A 19,328-nucleotide genomic window follows, 5' to 3' on the forward strand; every position below is an offset into this window, starting at 1 on the left:
TAATATCCCAACATTCGATTTAATACAATATTTTATTGTATATGTAAGTCATATTTTCTAATCGGCTAAAAGTAAACATTATTAATTGGCCTATATATTTCAATAAATCATATATTATTAGTTAGAAACAGGTTTTCAAGAAAAATAGAGTTCACGTTTGTAACTGCTATGGTCAGTAGATGGCAATACCTACAGTATAAATCGGTGTTTCCCAAACTTTTTTCATTTAGAGATTTGACTTGATGAATTTATGTTGACACAACAATAAGCGATATCTGATAAAACGGATTTGTTATTTGAATACACGTGTCGTTTAGCCGTTAACAAAAAGGTGTGAAAAGCTTTCCTATTTATTTTCTGACGTTTCATAGAATATCAAAATATAATAAAAATAGATTCTTGCTTCAAATAAAAATAATTTGAAGCTTGCAAGCTTCTTGTTATTAAATAGGATTTGTTATTATAGGAAATATAAAAAAATTCTAAGATGCCAAGTTCAAACAGAAAAATTTTTCTTGCACAAAGAAAAAAGGATTATAAGGTGTATGAAGAAGATTTCGCTTTGCCAGATAAATTTACATTTTGAAAAAGAACTGCTCCAAGTAACACTGACCAACGATCAGAGATAATCAATATTAAAAAATGCAACCAAACCGCAAAATTTAGGAATGTTCTAAACCACATTGATGAAGTGGTACGTTTTCAATTTATTTATTGGTGAAGTTATGATGAGTCTTAAATAAAAAGAAGTTATGATGAGTCTTAGACCAATAAAGAAAAAAAATCATGAAAGAAAAACATTGGAATGAGTTGTTGAAAGTAGAACTAGAAGCATTTATGAGAATCATTACGAATTTACATTACAGAAAAAAAAATACTGCAGAAATGTTGAGTACAAATGAATCGATCTTTATTGGATCTATGTCAAAACGTTGGATCAATCTTCATTCATAGGATCATGTCAAAATTACATGCCTGCTAAGATAGCAGCAGAATATAACACTAGTTAGTATCTATTTCTATAAAATCATCAACTTCATCGATTCGTTGAATTAATTCATCTTTATCATTACTTTTATCTATTACCAATAACACCCACGATTGCTTCTGTTTGTCAAAACAAGCCCACATATCGACTTATAAGCTTTTATTACTTTTATGTTTCTATTTTTTAAGGTTTTTGGGCGACTTGTGGTATGTAAAAACAAAATTTAAATTTTTGGATTGTATGAAGACTTTTGTGAGTAACTGTATATCAACATCAGCGTTTGTGGGGCTGCAAAAAAATTTGTTAGGTGGCAAGATGACATTTTTTTTATCTTTGGTGAAGTAAAGGTTGTGGAAATAAAATTAGAGCAGTAACCGTTTTGAATCGTTTCAAACTTATATCTATGTTCTCCATTGGGATTCGAACTAGATCGATCATATATTTCAAAATTTATCAGATGACCTGTTTTTGAGTTCTGTATTCTAGCTTACATCGTTATATCGCATTTTTCAAATCACGAATACATTTCTGGCCAAGTATATATTTTCATCGTACCTAATTGTTAGGATAGAACACAAAGTTGAAGAAATCAGTAATAAATTTGAAACAACAACAACAGTTTTTTTATAATTATTTTTATTAGAAATTATAAATATACGTAAATATAATATTATAGAAAAATATTGAGCAATATTAGTAGAAACAGTATACAATAATCAAATTTGTACAACTTAATATTTTCATAAATGCTAGGTATAAAAATGCTAAAGTAAACTTTGAAATTACGAATCAATTCTATGTCTTTTATACCACCAAATCCATTCATGTCATCCATTCACCTATGAAGGAAACTGGATTTTCCATAATGAATGAGCTTTTTTATTAAAATACATAAAAAAATATAACCTCAACATTTACACAAATCTATTGACTAGGTTATATACAATCTTGTAAACGCAGCGGGATGATTGCACACCCACTAAGGTAAAACTTATCCAAATATTTAAAAAGAGAGATTATATTTTACGTTATGTACATATTTGGATAATGATACGGACGTTTTTGGAATACAGTGATAAATAAATAAATAGTGGTTATTGTAATATTAAACCTGCTTCTTGCGGTCTTTAGAGTAAGTTTGATAATAGAAGTGGCTGAATAATCCAAAGAATATCGTGGAATGAAGTAAAAGTATGGCGCCCATAAATCTTGGATATCCACAATCAACGAAAAGTAGTTGCGCAGAATGGATAAATACCAAGAAGAATTGAGCCTAAAAAAATATAATAAAAATTTAGTACGTTTAATTTATTTGCATTAATAAAATCTTACCAACTGCATCGTTGTTAAATGTTTCTTCCACCAAATATATTTTTGATATTTCGGCCCCATTGCAGCAACCATGTAGTAAAAGTACATAATGACGTGAATGAGGTTGTTGATCAAGTTTGAAAATGTGCCATGACCACCTAAAAAATGCATTCTCTTATTTTCAAGGATTCTAAAATTGGATTACCTTTAATTTACGAGTAAAACATCTGCGCTAATTTGCTTAAAAATGTAACCATTTATGTCAACAATGTCAACAATAAGTGTCGCGCATGTTTTCGACTTGCAAATCTTTTTTTTTCTAATGCTTTTTTTTTGTAAATAACTCGCCGAGAATTTGTAATTTGATTTCGAAATAAACGATTTTATATGGAAGTTTATGAGAAATGTTCTAAGAACCTGGTCCCACTGAAATACAGATCGTATCTCTTTGCTTTATAAAACTAAGTTTCACAATGGAAACGAATGTCAAACATTTGCGTGCGACGAATACGAAATGTCGGTTAAAAAATCTCCAGTTCACGACTGCAGCAGGTGTCATTAAAGATATCACACTGTTGTAAGAAACGTAAGAGGTCGTTAACGCGCTGTTTTTTCAAGGATACAAAATCTGGCGAAGCAAGTATTTCGTAAGGAACGGAGAGTAAACAAAAAGTTGAGCCGATTTTTATGTTAAAGAGTAAGCCAAGGTTGGCAGATGAGAATATATCGTGACTATGCTGAAATAACTATCCGAACTATCGTTATTATTATAAATTTGTTAATAGGTTCGGAATCCGTATAATACGAATTTATGTAGTATTTGTGAACTAGAAAAGGTCAATGTCAGAGATATTTATGCTAATTTGATGCTAATTTTCTTGATTTCAACAATAACCTTTTTTTAAGGTTAAAAAATCATGGTTAAAACATGAATATTTATTTATTTCAACCTGAAAAGATTTACTATTGGGAATTTTTGTTTTTTTTTAAACAGCCTGTATTTTTAGTAAATTGAGGCAATCGTAACCTTTATTATTACATAACCAACCCCAATGAAATCGAGTGTTGATTAAAAGTGAACGGATTCGCATCTTACCCGCAAGGAATTTGACCAGAAACCAAGTTTCAATCGGTGTCAAGCTGTGATGGTAAAGGTGCAAAAGAGTCACCTGACTGTTCTTCTTCCGCAGGATGAAGAAAATGGTGTCGGCGAATTCAGTAAGCTTGGAAATGTAGTACCACCAGCACAAGTTGGCCATCTGAAAAATCGGATATCGCAATAACCAGTCTAGGAAAGTGAAAGCTGAAGCGCTGTAGCGGCTAACTGGGTTTGCCAGAAATACATACAACACACACTCTTTGTCTAATCGAAGAGGTGGTATTTGCAAGGATCGTTTCGCAAACCACCTCACGACGAGCGAAAAGTTTATCTCCGTCGTGAGAAGTTGCGCCACCGACTATTGCAATTCACGCAAAAAGGCAGCATTAAGTGCGAACAATATAAAAAAGTCGCTGGTACACAAATGTTTATTGCCTATACACACAAAGATCCAACCAACTTGTAATATTGCTTAATAAAAATCAATTAATAAGTTAATGTAAAATTTGTTGTAAAAATTATTCACATACCCTCATAGCTTTTTGATTATTGGAATAGTCAACAGGTTGACATTTGTAGCTATAATCAAGAAACCATCCACTCATAAGATGCTATAAAAATAAAAAGAATAAACATAAATCTAATTTCTATTATTAATCTTTATAAATTCATTGATGAATTAATGATATAACGATACGATCAAGTTCAAGAGATAGGAAGGAAAGCTTGCAAACGACTACGGTTATACAACAAATTGACCTTGTGAAAATGGAACTAAGCGCACGGCATCGAGATCGCGTTATGTAAAATCCGACTGTTTATAGAAGCAGCTTTCTCCAACTGACACGAAGTCCTTGAACCTTACATCGACCCTGACAAGAAATTCTCCGAGTCCTTGACTTGAAAGTAGCCAATGTTAAAGAGACGTAACACTGCAGGTACACCATTATTGTAACCTGCTATACGAGAAGCGGTGAGAGTATTACGATATTTACGTAACATCCATTTCGCCTTATAGCAGGTTACATTGCCAACGAGACTTAATTGGCGTTCTGCACGTTGTTGATAACTTCCTATATTCATTCATGGTGTTTCACCATTCATGACGAATAGTAAGTAATGTGATTGTTAACACTGTTTTACATACCTCATATAACATATACAAACTAAATAATACTTGGCCGCCATTATACAAAATTAGCACTTCTTTCAGCTTGAATGGTTTTTGGTTCATCATTAGGCGTGGACCAAGAAATAGGACAATGTAGAGATAAATTAGTACCATAATTATTGTTGGAATCGGAGTGTCAATTAGTGGCCAATCGGTTGTTCGAGGATCTAAAAAAAATAAATTATAATTTTTGTTATGTTTTAGTTTTCAGGATAAAATCCATATTTATTTAAAAGAGTAACATAATGGGCTTATAACGATTAATAAGGATACATACCGCTAACTTTATCGACAATTGTTACATATTGATCCAAAGCTAATCGTACAAGTCCAGCCATTTCCTGAAACAGAAGAATTAAGTTTACGTTACTTTTATGTATTACAAATATTACAGACACTAATATACTAGATTCAGTTTTTTCAATGCCATACAGACACTTCAATACTAAATTAATGCTTCCAATATCGATCAACTTATTCAGTAATTCGTGAGTCGTGATACACTGAATAAAGTCTTCCTATGACACCAGTAATACATGATAGAAATCATGAAGATAAATGTTGGCAACAATTAAAAATTGCCCCTTTTACGCAATTTGATTCAGACTCACTCAAAACTAACTGGTTCTTCTTACCACTTTGTAAGAACAATATTAGTAGAAAATTTGAACATTTGCCAAAATTGACGAAATAATAATCATAAGATAAAAACTAATTACGTCATCATTTTTTTAGTGCCTACTCGGAGTAATGGTTTTCAAATTGACCTTTTGTGTTGTCCTTAATTTCAGGAGAAATCTTACCTGTCAGCTTATATAAAATAAGTGCGTTAAAATAAATAATAATAATCTAATTTCTTTCTTAATTTTTTTTTGTGGTGCTACACTAAACTTATTGATGTTATGTTATACTTTTTGGTTATTACACAATTCGTTGCTCATAATTTTTTTACTGCTCCTTTCATTTGTTGATTGAGGACAACCTTAACTTGTTGGACAATTAGATTAAATAACATAGAGGAAAGTTTTCCTGCGCAAATCGGCAATAAGACAAAATCGAGAGACTGGAACTAACGAAAAGAAAAAAAAATAATGAAGATATTATTTGAATCTTGGCCGTTTCAAAAACTCTTTTCTTAAAACGGGGTAGAAACTTAAACGTTGGGTCAAAAAAGAAACTCAACGAATTTGTCGATGCTTTTGTAAATTCTGTTTCTCGAGTGTTGCCAAAGAGATAGATAGACTCAGACCTAGTCTGACCTGGTGTTTTGGTTCCAATCTCTTGTTATATAACCAATTTGACCTACTTCTTATGCTGTTTGCGTTGAGCGAGATGCCGAACAGTTTTTAATGCGCTGCAATTCAATGCATATTAGGTAATTTATTGAATAACTTGCATCTTCTATTTGAAAATTTAATTTACGTGTTAATTTTCAATTTATTCTTAAATTTAATAATTCTTTATGTTAATCATCATTAAATATTAAATAAAATATTTAACTAAAGACTATAACTTTTTCATTTATATTTTTGTATTGTTTAAATTTATAAAATTTTAAATTAAAATGAGATTAATCTCAAATTCTTTGTTATGTGTGAAGTTTTATAATTATTATAAAATAAATTATTATTTTTATTAAAAGAATGTGTTCCAGATAATTTTTATTTAAAAGTCGAAGTTTGTCATAACGTTAACTTTTGCTACTAATTTCACTTTCTCTTCCTTATTACAAAATTCAGCTAGGCAAACCTTTATAATGCCTTTAATAATCACATGCTATTTAAAGTAGTTCATCCAAGCAACTAAACGTTTTGTGTATTGACTATCATTAGATAACATGAATAGATAGTTTTACAATAAAAGCTTTTGTTATTTAAGATACTTTTTTTAACTTACGGTATTATTTTGAAGTATAAACGAAATGTTTTGTTGTGCACTTGGTGGCAAATACGGTGCCAAAGACCCCAACCACATTAACATCGACATAATGAAATCAAAATCTAAACTAAAACTAAATGATCTTCAACGATGTTCACTTCTCTGCACAAATTAACAAACTCGTCCTCTCAAACCAACTACAACTAAACCACTTTTACTATCTTGTCCAACCGTCCAGCAAAGGTATGCTTCGCTCAACTGCGTGGTGATTTTTGCGTTGTTTATTTTTCGATTGAAATGAACCCCACTCGAGTCACACTCAAAAATGAAAATAACATTTACGGATTTATGGTTGCTAGAAGTCTTTCGTGGCGAAGTGGGCTTTGATTTCTGCGATGGTGTCTTTCGCCTGCGGTAGATCAAGATTAGAACAAAAATTCAAATTCTTTAGCAACGATGGTGGGGAATTCTAAGTGGCCGTGTGTAAGTTGCCGTTTCACTTTTGACCAAACGAGGATTTTTTCAGCAATTTTTTTTTTCGACAAATTATCTCCTCTCTATTATTTCAACGGTGTTACTCAACTGCCAGTAAACAGTGCGTAAAGAAAATTTAGAGATTTGCTTTACTGTTTCTTTCGTTCTGCGTAAATGTTCATAGTTTTCTTGTTAATGTTTTTAGATAATTAGTTAAATTGCGAGGTAAAAAAATTGAAAAAAAGGTGAGATAATATAAGTTGTTAAACTAGATGTGAGAAAGTGCAGGTGTTAAATTGACGTTTGTATGGGTAAATTCCCTGGAATAATTATCAGTTAATTGATATCTCATTAAAAACTTGTATGTAATAAATTAGAAATTTTGAAAAACTGGAATGTGACTTTAGTGCGTAAAGTGTTAATATTTTAAATGACTATTATTATAGTAAAACATCGATTAACTGACCTCGTTAGACAAAATATTTCGGCTAAACCCGAATTATTCTAGTTCTAAGTCTAGTGTTAGTTCCAATCCAGTGTTAGTTCTAGTTTTAGTTGCATATTTTTCATTGTACTAAAACTAGAACTAACACTAGACCTAGAACTAGATACATTCGGGTTTAGCTGTGCGTCTTTAGACAGAAACTTTCTAGTTCTAGGTCTAGTGTTAGTTCTAGTTTTAATTGTTATTCAGCGCTAAATTGTTGTATATCTTTATTAAACTAAAACTAGATCTACAACTAGAAACGTTCGGGTTTAGCCACACATCTTTTAAGACGGCTAAACCCTAACGTTTCTAGTTCTAGATCTTCTGTTAGTTCTAATACGTTAATTTGATGCATATTTTTCATTGAACTAAAACTAGAACAAACCCAATTTTTTATACAACGGACTTTTGGCTATAACAGACACTGTCTCCTCCGTATTAATCGAGGTTTTAGTGTATTTAGTTTCGATTTTTTTTTAATTTAATCTATGTTTTGTATCAATTTGTTTTATGACTTATTTTATACGCAATGTATTTATAATTAAAAGAAATCCATTTTATATTCCCATTGTGTGTAAACGAAATAAGTAATTAAATTGGAATAATACAATTTTACAATATAAATTTCTCGCTCTTTCAATACCACCTACTTTTACCGATTGCGTATGAAATTGTATCTTGCTATAAGATGCTTGGGCAATCTTGATAATTAACGTTTAGATCTTTCACATCTGCTACGATTTGTAGTACAAGAAGTAGTTGATGTATTTGGAAATCTGCTGAAATTATTGCACAATCAAAAAGTAGTTTTTTGTTAATATTTACTTGGCATAATTGCCACATAATTTTTTATTCGAACTTTGATTTTTAAAGTTTCTACACATTTCCTGACTTTCTTGTTTGTTATTTATATTGTGGATGGTTTCGTTGGAATGGTGACGATGCGTACTCGACTATTAATGATACACCTGAAATTGCAACACTAACCGCTTCGTTCGTCGATAACGCAATTGCAAAAATGGTAAAAGTTGCCCACCTTTGGCGGATAATTTTCAAAATGAATTCGGCTCTCCCTCGATTTAAACACCAGCAGATAACCTACTTTTAATCGTTGCAAAATCGTCTTGTCTTTATGACCTTCATCGAATTAGAGACCATCTTTATTTTCTTTTTTAATCTTTATTTGCGCAAAATTTATTTCCCTAGGCTTATTATTATACAAACACCGGCAGATAACTATTAAGTTGCGCCATCAAAATCTTCTCCAGAACGAATGAGGTCACTGAATAACAATGATTTGCTCGAGCTGGTTTATTCTAACAATCGTGGCGAGAAGAATTGTGTGTTAACTTAAATTAATTATTTGTACCATATGTTAAAATTTAAATTTTGTGTAATTCGACCTTTATATTTGAACTATAGTAAAAAGTTTAAATGATATGATTATTGTAAGTGACATTTCGTGACACAATCAACCTTAATTTGAATCATAATAGCTTTCGATGCATAATCTAAGACTGGCGTTTACGAGAGAAACCATTTTTAAATAATCAAAAAATTACCAAACCTTTCGAATTTCACTTCGGGAAAATTGACAATAACGGTTAGAACCAGCAGTATTAACAGCTTTTGCGGTAAAGCCAAGACGCAAAATGGGGGTAATTAAGTGTTATAAAATCGCATTGCAAAATTTAGATAGTTCGTTCCGAACTGAATCATTATTTTCTCCTCAGACTCTACCAACGTAGATCTGGTAAATCGGCGTGACTGACCGATTATGTAATTGTAAGTAATAGTAACACTGTTCGATATTAAGAAAAGAAGGAATAGTAACGGCGCGGCCCAGATTCAAGTCAAGGTTGTACGAAAGCATGCAGACCTTATTTTCACTTTTCTACATGTACTTGTATTTTCACTTCTTGAGAATTTTTTCAAGTGTTTATAAACGATTAAAATATTTGTATTGGGCAAGGTGCAAGGTTATTAGCAAGGTTGGATGTTTGTTAAAGGGCGTCGCCCACCAGAAGAACTAGTTGGGTGATTCACGAAATCATAATCTTTTTATAGGAAGGTTAAAATTTTTTTTCATTATTATTTTTCGTACAATACAAAATTTAACCTCATGGTAAGGTTAAAAATTATTATTTTTTATTTTTCACATAAAGTGAATTAATAAAAGATATATTAAAAAAAATTGTGCGTCTAAGGTTAGCACTCTCTAAAAAAAATTGTTAACTTAATAAACAATTACATGTTGATTCGATTATCGTGGTGCTCAACATCGTGGCAATTCCATGTTAATTAACACCAGTGTATAACACCAACTAATTCTAACCAAGACGTAATATCGGCTCATTCACAATCTTAATTAAGATGGTAATGTTTTTCTTTCTCAAACTTGGATGTGACTTTTTGTTCAGAAAACTTTAATATGGAGATATTTTTGTGAGTCGGGATTCTCAACATCAGTTGCAAAAAAACTAGACATGAAACATGATATGCGTCTTGCGTTGTCTCATTAATTTTATCTTTTTATTAAATGTGGTATAAAGGCTTCTAAAAACGTCGTTAAATTCTGGAACAATGCTCATAAAGTTATTTGATCATCAATGTGTCTCACATCAGCACTAAAAGGATTTTTCCTAGACTTGATGTATCACAATACAGAGTATGTAGAACTCTCAATAAATGCTTTATCCATACTCATCCTTTGCAACATTTGAAACCTTTGGTATACGAAGCATGAAACTTTGTGAATGAATTTTGGATAAAGTGAAGAGAGATTTTGTATTTCTCCGTACGCTAATTTGGAGCGATGGAAGAAATTTGATAAAATGAAACTCTTTTATCTCAGTTTGTGGATCAATTTGCGTAAAAGCATAAAAATTGTAAGCTTTTGCATAAAAACCTCTATATGAAGGCTTACTAGGCTGGAGATCGCTTTTTCAAAAATAAACATTTTTACCGAAAAATCATCTTTTCAGATGAAGCCCATTTACACATCGAAGGCTATGTTAATAAGCAAAATTGTTGGATTTGGGGCTCAAAATCATTTAAAATAGTACTTGGGTACTTGGGGCCAGCTATAGCAATTATTTGAATAACGTTGTATTTCATTCTTAAATGATAAGTTACCGTCTATCTAATAAAATCATACTTTTGAAAAAATATTCGTTACACTTTCTTTTATACCTGATTCAAAATAGTTAAACCCTTTAGCTTTATTTCCAAGATAACCAAACATTACAATACTTTACATTTGTTTTTAATAGAATTACTGTATTAAGTTTTAATTATAAAATCTAATTTAAGTTAAAGAGTAAACTATATGATTTTCCATTATAAACTAGCCAATAAAAAAATCGTAAGCAGTCTATTGGAAATTTATAATTAACAATACAGAAAATGCACAAGTTGCTGCAACGTACACGTAACACTATGTCGAAATATTTTTACACCAAACCAGTGTCAATTAAGAAGAATTGTTTGAAGTTATAACATCATCAGTTAAGAACAACGTATAATTACACCACATAAACAGAAAAATCTAATAAAAATGAATATTTTCTCTTTATGTAATAATTAAGATTTATTTGATTTTATAATTCAATGTATATAACAAATAATATTTAATTTTTTAATGATATAGAATAACCGTTACTAAAATAATTACTGGCATTTTCATCATACAAGAAGTAATGAATAAGTCGTAAACTATTTTAGTGATTGGAAATATTTTTAATTTCCTATGTATATAAATCTTTTAATTAACCGTTCAAAAACACATTCAACGTGTTTTTCCTCCTCATTTATGGAAACATTTACGATTTTTTTAACTTTCAATTGAAAATGTTAAGTTGATTATTAACACTTTTATAGTTATTTAACTAAACATTCCACGAATAATGTAATAATCATTAAAATGTAGTTTAATACATTAATCGCATTGAGGTGTAATGAAAACCGGTATTTATCCCTCACTCATTTCCAGAATACATGGTTATTAGAGAAATTACCAAAATTCCCCATTATGAACATCTCTTAATTAGCTCGTAACTTTCTTTCCATTGTTATAAAGTGTTAATGCAACACGCATTTTTATTATATCAGTCGAATTGATATGTTCAGTTAGTTAAGTTGCGACATTTAACACCAAATAAATTTAAGTGAAAATATATAAAGCAGTACTTTTTTGGATAATTGAATTAATGTAAGTTTTAAATATTTTTTTGTTTTTATTATCATTCTTTCCATTTTAAAAGATTGAAGTAATTAATGCTGATACCAAAGTTTTTGAGATGAAATGGTTACCATTAGTTATAAACCTATTGGTACTTAGAAATGTTATGGTTGTAATAGGCAATAAAATGGTTTATGCTTTTATTTATTACCTATAAATGTTGTATTATGTCTTTTTTGAAGAAACTGCATTAAAGTTAACAACTAATTCTATAAGAATATTTTATTATAGTAAATTAACTAAAAATTGTCTTAAAAATCAAAAATTAAAATAAATTTGATAAAGCTAATAGTAATAAAAAAATGTACTTACTGTAGTACTAGTAAAGTTGTCTTGAATTTCAGTAACATTAACGAATTCATCTAAACCGGTAAATTTGTAAATTTTTTCTAAAGACATTTTGGAAACTATTATTTAAAAAATTTACACGCAACTTGGGCTGTACTTCACGGTTGACACACGTATCGTCTTTTGACGGACCACGAGTAGCCACAGATGACTTTAAAGCATTCGCTGTGACGCAAAAATAATTTCAGAGAGATACCATGTGAGAGATAATCACTTTACTTCTAAACTGTTTGTTTGTTTCTCGCCGATCAAATTACACCTACCGATTGATCTGTGATCCTTTCGATCATTTTGGTTTGGAACCCCACTCTTCACAGATTTTCAACAAACACGAGTAATGCGTATGGTGAAAGGAACTTTTTAAAAATTTTAATTTGTTAAAAATCTCAAATTTTTTATTAAAGGATGTAAATAATTTTTACTTTGCGTGTTTTCGTTAATTATCGGATATATGTATTTAATTCGTAGGGACAAAAATTAATCTTTATTCGTTTCGAAATTGTCTTCCTGACAACGATAATTGCATAAATCAATAAATTCATTCTGATTTATTATCAATAATATTACCTCCTATCATCATTTCACTCAAAATAATTCACTGGTGAGTAAAAGTTATTAAATCTCCTGAATAATTTACTTTTCAATGTGTCCTTTAATTGCCGTCCAAATTGATCCTACGTAAATTACATTAAAAACAACTCGTTATTACTTCCTAGTATTTTTTTTCGTAAAAACTTTTAAATTACTTTGACTATTGATGAAAAACACTAATTAATTCTAATTTCTCCGACAATGTTTGTTAGAAAGAATAGTTTTTTTGCAACACTTTTTATTATCAATTAAAATATTCTTATAAATAAAGTGAGCAAAGGTCTCAATATTTATTCAAGGCTTTTTATCTTTTTTTGTTAATTACACAGGATGTAAAATCCAGCTAGGAATTCCTGGAGATTAAATTCACTATAAGTCCTTTAAACAATATTTTTTTCATCTTACCAATTCTATGTCTTCATTATATCAAACGAGCTAAAGAAATAGCTTCTCAACTACTTGACATATTAACTCCATTTGCAGCACCTACTTAGTATTCTACATTCTGTTATAGCAGAACTTTGTTTTTTGTGGTATCAAAATTGTGAATAGCAAATCTCGGTATAGTCACTTATATGGGTTAGTGATACGTGGTAACTGATATATCCACAACGTAGTTACAACCTTGATGGAACCAGTAAGAGCAGGCTCTGCTCAGAGTCTTGAGATTTATACAAGCAATGAAAAACAGAGCTTACCATGAAGGTAACAATCGTTGCATGAAAATGAGTCTAGCTATTTTAAAACTATCATCACTATACTCAAGAGTTGAGAGCACGTAACACCAAACAATAATAAGCCAAAAAATGATATCTCCAGTTCACAGAGCTAACAGCCGTTACAACCGATAACGTTGGGTCTTTTGTACATTCTCATAGCTTTATCCAGAACCGTAAACTTTTACATTAACATCCGTCATCGAAGAAAACAGCTCTACAGATTTATAGCATCCTCCATTTTGCCATATGCCATTAATAACTACTCTACGTTTCTTGAAAACGAACTTAACAACAGTTCAAGTATAAATGACAGCCTTGTAAATAATGGAAAATAGTGAGAATGGTAATAGCTTATCAACCAGTACACAAATTAAGTATCGTAAACAAGAATCTCGTCGAGGTTAAAAACAACAGGCGAAATAAATGAATAATAATTATATGAATTATTTATCTTAATAGATGACTAGATAATGTTTACAGAAGCTTCGAGTTTGCCTACAGAAAACTACATATTGCTAATAGACGGCTACATATTTGCAGAAGATCATCTACTGCTTGCAGAAAATTACCTACTGCTTAAAGAAAACTAGATAATGCTGACAAAAGACAAAATAACGCCTGCAAGAGATTACCTACTGCTGGCAGAAGACTAGATAATGTTGACAGAAGGCTAAATAATGCGTGCAGAAGATTAGATACTTCAAATGACAAAATGCATGACTAAGAATTTCATTGTCTAGTACAACAGGATAGCTTGCGAAACTGTTTTCCTATAAATCAGTTTGCTACATATTATGTAAAGAAAAATTATTGATATCTTATTAGCAGATGTACCAACCAAGGAATTACTTTTCAAGCTATGTTTACCTCTTCCTAAAAGACATGGTTATCAAAAATGTAATTGTATGAAGAAATACACAACCAAGAGGTGTTTGTATCGGGATGAATCATAAGAGAAATAAGCAGCTATGAAGGAGTGGCTTTGATTTTGTTCTGAATTTTGTAATTAAATTTTATATATCAGACTGTTTATCCAAACTGCGATGGATAATGTCAAAGAACAAGTTTCATTACGAAACCATTCTCTATCACTTATGACAGCCGATTAAGTTTATAGCTATAATAATAAGAATCATATTTAGTTCTTCTCGAGTTTCGTTAGGCAGTTCATTTATTATTTCAAGTAGATTGGATATTTTATATAAAATATTTATTGGTTTTTAATTATTCATTGAATTTCTTTCGTTTTGACTTCTTTCAAATATATTTTTATCACATGATGATGATCTTCATAGAACAATATGCTGCTATAAAATGCTATACAATATATTCAAACATCATATTCTACATGATTTCCTTACTGTTCTTTTCGTTGTTTTTCATCTTTTTAAACTATAGGCTCCATTTGAAGATGGTATTATTAACGAAAGCTTGCTGAGTGTTGAATCACCATTTGACATGATTTAAGAGATAGGCAACCAAACATACACACAGCGTATTCTCTAGCTTATTACCTAAATTAATTAAAATTAAAATAAGTATAAATAAATATTTTTATTTTTGTTAAAGATTGTTAAAAAATGACAACAGAAAGATGTCGTGTTATTCGAAGATTAAATGTCAGATTATGATGTTAACGGCAGACTCAGCCACTTCTTCATCCTATCTTAATTCGATATCTTTTTCTGCCTGACTTAAAATATTCCGATCCATTCATTTGTGATCACCACAATGTCGATACCTTGTCATCGCCATATCCATCTTATCCAATGTATTAGTTGTACTGAAGTTTAGAATTAACCCACAATAACTCCTTATGGTGCAATCTATTTCTGAACTCATCGATTTTCTATGAACGTACATTTTTCTAGCCAAAGGGTCTAGTTTAATTTTGTCATAAGGCTTTATATGCAATTTTGTTTTCATTTAATACATGTTACAGTTCAATGGTAGTTTATTGAATCTTGATTTCAACCTTTGCCAAATACTTTTTTTGGCAGCAATCATTATATTTTTTTTTAGTAAAAAGTAGTCATTCTGCAGTGTTTTTTTTAATTAACAGCTGACGATTTTCTATCATTATATATAGTACCTATAGAATTAGTAACTATTTTGAACAAAATATTCATAAATCTTAAAAATCAATAAAAGTATCTTAATTTTAATAAATAAATATTTTTTTTTATTTTTAGGCTATTCCTTTCTTGGCTGATTTCAAACTCCAAATTATTATAACACCAAACAATGGATATTGTTTTTGATTATTTAACACACACGATGGAAGCAACGGCAAATATTTCCACCTATTGTCATGAACTTTATAATTATTTGATATATGATTTAGCAGGTAAATGTTTTTAATTCGATTTTTTTCTGTATTAATTAATTCTGTAACATTTATTTTAGATCCAAGAACAAATGATTGGTATTTAGTTAAACACCCCGTCGTTTTTCCAATTGTCATGATCTATTTATTTGTAATTTTAAGAGTAATACCGAGATTTATGAAACATCGAAAACCGTTTGAATTGAAATCAGTGCTAATCGTTCATAATTTTCTTCAAGTTTTAATTAGCATAATTATAGTAGCTATAGTAAGTTATTTTGTAACATATTTTTATAATAAATAAATATGTTTAATATAAATTTTAGGGTGTAACAGGAGGATATTTCACCCAAACCAACTTTAGATGCCAACCAGTTGATAATTCTTATAGCAAACATGCTGTTTTTGTACGTATTAATAATCATTAATTCTTAAAAACATTTTTAGTAATTTCTTTTACTTCAAATTTTTTTGCAGATGATGATAGGATGTTACGCATATTATCTAGCGAAATATACTGAATTATTAGATACAGTTTTCTTCGCACTCAGGAAAAAGAACAATCAAATCACGTTTTTGCATCTTTATCATCATTCTGTGATGCCAATGATTAGCTGGGGTGCCACTAAATATTATCCTGGCGGTCATGGAACTTTTATTGGTATGGTTAATTCTATGGTACACATCGTTATGTACACGTATTATTTAATATCCGCAATGGGACCAAAATATCAGAAGTTTTTATGGTGGAAAAAATATATTACAACAATACAATTGGTATGTATTGAAATTTATTCAAAATGATTAAGGATTTATTTTTATGTGTGTTTCTAGCTTCAATTTGGTTTAATTTTCGTTCATCACATGCAACTTCTCTTCTATGATTGTGGTTATCCTAGATGGGTAACAATTCTGATCATGCCAAACGCATTCTTCTTTTATTACTTATTCTCTGACTTCTACAACAAAGCTTACTCGGCTAAGAAGAAGCTTACAGCAGTTAATGGTGTAGCCAAAATAGAACACGCTAAAGGTTACAAAGAAACTAACAAAGCAAACGACGTACTCAACGGAGACATTGCTAAGAAATCTTTGTAGTGGATAGAAAATGTTCCTATTATTTTATAACAAAAATATGATTTAATTAATGATAATTTAAGTATTAGTATATGCGAAAGTGTGATGAGAAATAAATATGTTAATATTATATAATATTAACATTAAAGTTCCGTTGTTATATACCTTTTAGAACGCATAGTTTTTAAATGGCTGTGTGTATTAAATAAAAAGTAATAGAATTTGAATAAAAACATGGTCAATTTGAAATTTTGATACAGTTTACTGTGTTAGAATTAAGCCGTAACAAACACGCAATTTAGAGCTCAATTGTTAAGGTAGAATATTTGTTAGTAGGATCGTATTATGTAAAATTAAAGTCAATTATCTCAATAATAAAAATTGTAGTATATGCAACAGATTGTAATTATTTTTAATCACTTAAATTGTGTACTTTCAGGTGTGAACCAACTAAAGTTTTAAAAATTACCGTAATAAAATTATATAAACTTTTCTAACGACTACATTTAATTTTATAACTTTTTGTGTAATTTTGCTTTATTAAGCAAGTGTAAAAGAAGTTGCCTAAAATTCATTAATCATATAGTAATTGTATACTAATTGTAATTTTAATACCTAGAATTCTAAATAACTATTCACGAATGTATTAATGAATGTATGTATTAACAAACCATTAAATAACTATTTCTTCATAAACTTCTAAACTTCTAAACTTCTAAAGCTATAATTCAATAATGAATTACAAGCCATTTGTTTACCTGAGCACAATTAACTAACAATATGAGTTAATTTTAATGTTGATGGGAGGCACGAGCATTAATATGTTGACTTGTCAACATCGATACCTTGAACCCAACCAAAATGATTGCAAACGCGTGTAACAATAATAAATTAATTAAAATGAAGCGATACATAAAACTGCATTTACATAGATATCAGCTTGTTGCTCTATAACCCAACTAAATAATATATTGCTCCAAAACTGCTCAGGTTAGATTACGAGACTTTTATGTCAAGAACTGTAATCGGAAGAGGAGTGTACTGTTAGAACAACGTATATTTAAAGGGTAAAAGCTTCCATAAATTGACGTTGTTCGTAAAAGAACATTCTCTAAGAACAACATAAAACGTACAAAAGCACGTACCTAAATAATTCTTTCATAAATCTCTATAAAAGACAAAAATTCCAACCCCACAGACAATCAAAGACTGGACAAAAGACAGCAGATGAGGCAAAAAGATCTTAGCAACTAAGTTTATAGGTAGGAAAGAGGGAAGAGAGGAGTTAGTTTTGAAGCATATAATCTCTTTGTATAAAACAGCGATAATGATCTAATGGACACTTAATCTAGAGTAGCCCACCGTACACCTGAAAAGCTACATGGTCAAACTGTTAGACCACGTTCAATTGAAAAATGAGGCAGTGATTTCTTCCAAATTAGAGAACATACTCTTGATTACAATTTTATGTACTTCACAAACTGAGAAGGAGTAGGAGAATGAATTATTGATGAACAATTAAGTTAAGTCAACCACAGAGTGAGATGTTAAAGACTTTTAAGTTCTAGTTGCTCTAGATAGATACTAGAAATGACCTCTGTACAGATTCCCAAGCATTTCTATGGAGCTGCAAATCGCTAAAAACCTAGGAAAGTTTTAATACTAGAACTACTTAATAGTATTTATAAATGAGATTCTTCTTCTTTATAATTTTCCAATTACACCATGTACCTATCTTTAACATTCGCGATGAAAATAAAGATTTGTGCCATTTTTTGTAAAATTTTGATAAATCTTGTTACATCTCGAAAACTCCAACAAATCTGATAGGTTAATCAAATAGATGGTGTTCAATTTAAATTTCTCCAGTTGTTTCGTAATTGGCCATAATCAATTGCATGACGGGATGCAACTAAAGCCGTTCCATTTGGGTTCCATCTTATTTCCTTGATTGTTGGTTGAGAGCGGAAGTGTTAACCATCATGTACACATATTTTAAATCAAACGATCATTATGTACTATTCCCATATTTTAATTTCAATGGCGTAGGAATAATATAATCCATAAATCTAATGAACTCCTTTCGTGGAATAAGTTTGAGTGTGTTCTTTTGGTTCTTATTATCTTATACATTTTATTATGCAGATGAGTTCAAATCTGAATCGATTTTAATATTACCGTTAACAGAATTAAAATCAGAATTTATTTTTTTCAAATTATGACTACAATTATAGAAAATTGGAATTCTTACACCTTAAATTATTATAATAGCTATTATATACTATTATATCATTATCAGTTATTAGGTTTACCTTTAATTTCACTTTTTTGGTTTATTAAACGCGCATAATTAAACCTTTAATTTCATTCAATTTTTTGAAACTACTTTTTTTTTATTAAACCTTTAAAATAATTAAGCTGCGAATACGTCATGTTAGGAGAAACAAGGCCACTCAAGATATATTACACCAAACAAATAATACAAAATTTCTTAGAAGTTTGCAGAAAAATGGAAATACCAAAATAACACTTCTATGTAGGTGTTAATTTAATAGTTAAAGACGCATTCAAACTTAAACCAATGTCTATAATGTTTGGGGAATGTGAGTCAACAAGAAA

The 19,328-nt window shown here is 30.0% G+C and overlaps 3 protein-coding genes across 4 annotated transcripts in view; 2 read left to right on the forward strand and 1 right to left on the reverse strand.

The window, feature by feature from the left end:
- Positions 1-19,328, forward strand: part of LOC111426018 (acyl-CoA-binding protein-like) — a 76,450-nt gene that overhangs the window by 6,690 nt on the left and 50,432 nt on the right. The gene's annotated exons all lie outside the window — the stretch shown is intronic.
- On the reverse strand, positions 1,806-12,236 carry LOC111426031 (very long chain fatty acid elongase AAEL008004). 2 transcript variants are annotated; one of them, XM_023060373.2, is made up of 7 exons: positions 11,961-12,236; positions 4,847-4,910; positions 4,546-4,736; positions 3,929-4,009; positions 3,396-3,558; positions 2,321-2,457; positions 1,806-2,261 (listed from the first exon to the last, which is right to left on the reverse strand). In XM_023060373.2, the coding sequence occupies exons 1-7, from the start codon at positions 12,045-12,047 to the stop codon at positions 2,094-2,096; spliced, it is 891 nt and encodes a 296-aa protein (XP_022916141.1). In that variant the 5' UTR covers positions 12,048-12,236; the 3' UTR covers positions 1,806-2,093. The 2 variants fall into 2 exon arrangements, with proteins under 2 accessions (XP_022916141.1, XP_022916140.1); XM_023060372.2 differs by lacking the exon at positions 11,961-12,236 and adding an exon at positions 6,466-6,708.
- Positions 11,522-17,172, forward strand: LOC111426005 (very long chain fatty acid elongase AAEL008004-like). The gene is made up of 6 exons (XM_023060335.2): positions 11,522-11,618; positions 15,499-15,653; positions 15,713-15,900; positions 15,959-16,039; positions 16,110-16,409; positions 16,467-17,172. Exons 2-6 carry the CDS (start codon positions 15,551-15,553, stop codon positions 16,728-16,730), a joined length of 936 nt encoding a protein of 311 aa, XP_022916103.1. The 5' UTR covers positions 11,522-11,618; positions 15,499-15,550; the 3' UTR covers positions 16,731-17,172.

This window comes from Onthophagus taurus, chromosome 2, assembly GCF_036711975.1.
Source record: "Onthophagus taurus isolate NC chromosome 2, IU_Otau_3.0, whole genome shotgun sequence".
Classification (NCBI taxonomy): Eukaryota; Metazoa; Arthropoda; class Insecta; order Coleoptera; family Scarabaeidae; genus Onthophagus; species Onthophagus taurus.

Bases quoted from the DNA above. Each gene is read 5' to 3' on its own strand.
- LOC111426031 (XM_023060372.2), bottom strand. From the start codon at position 6,555: ATGTCGATGTTAATGTGGTTGGGGTCTTTGGCACCGTATTTGCCACCA. The intron at 4,911-6,465 runs GTAAGTTAAAAA...CTTCTGTTTCAG, and splicing joins TTATACTTCAAAATAATACC to GAAATGGCTGGACTTGTACG. The intron at 2,262-2,320 runs GTAAGATTTTAT...ATATTTTTTTAG, and splicing joins ATTTAACAACGATGCAGTTG to GCTCAATTCTTCTTGGTATT.
- LOC111426005 (XM_023060335.2), top strand. From the start codon at position 15,551: ATGGATATTGTTTTTGATTATTTAACACACACGATGGAAGCAACGGCA. The intron at 15,654-15,712 runs GTAAATGTTTTT...CATTTATTTTAG, and splicing joins TTTGATATATGATTTAGCAG to ATCCAAGAACAAATGATTGG. The intron at 16,410-16,466 runs GTATGTATTGAA...GTGTGTTTCTAG, and splicing joins ATATTACAACAATACAATTG to CTTCAATTTGGTTTAATTTT.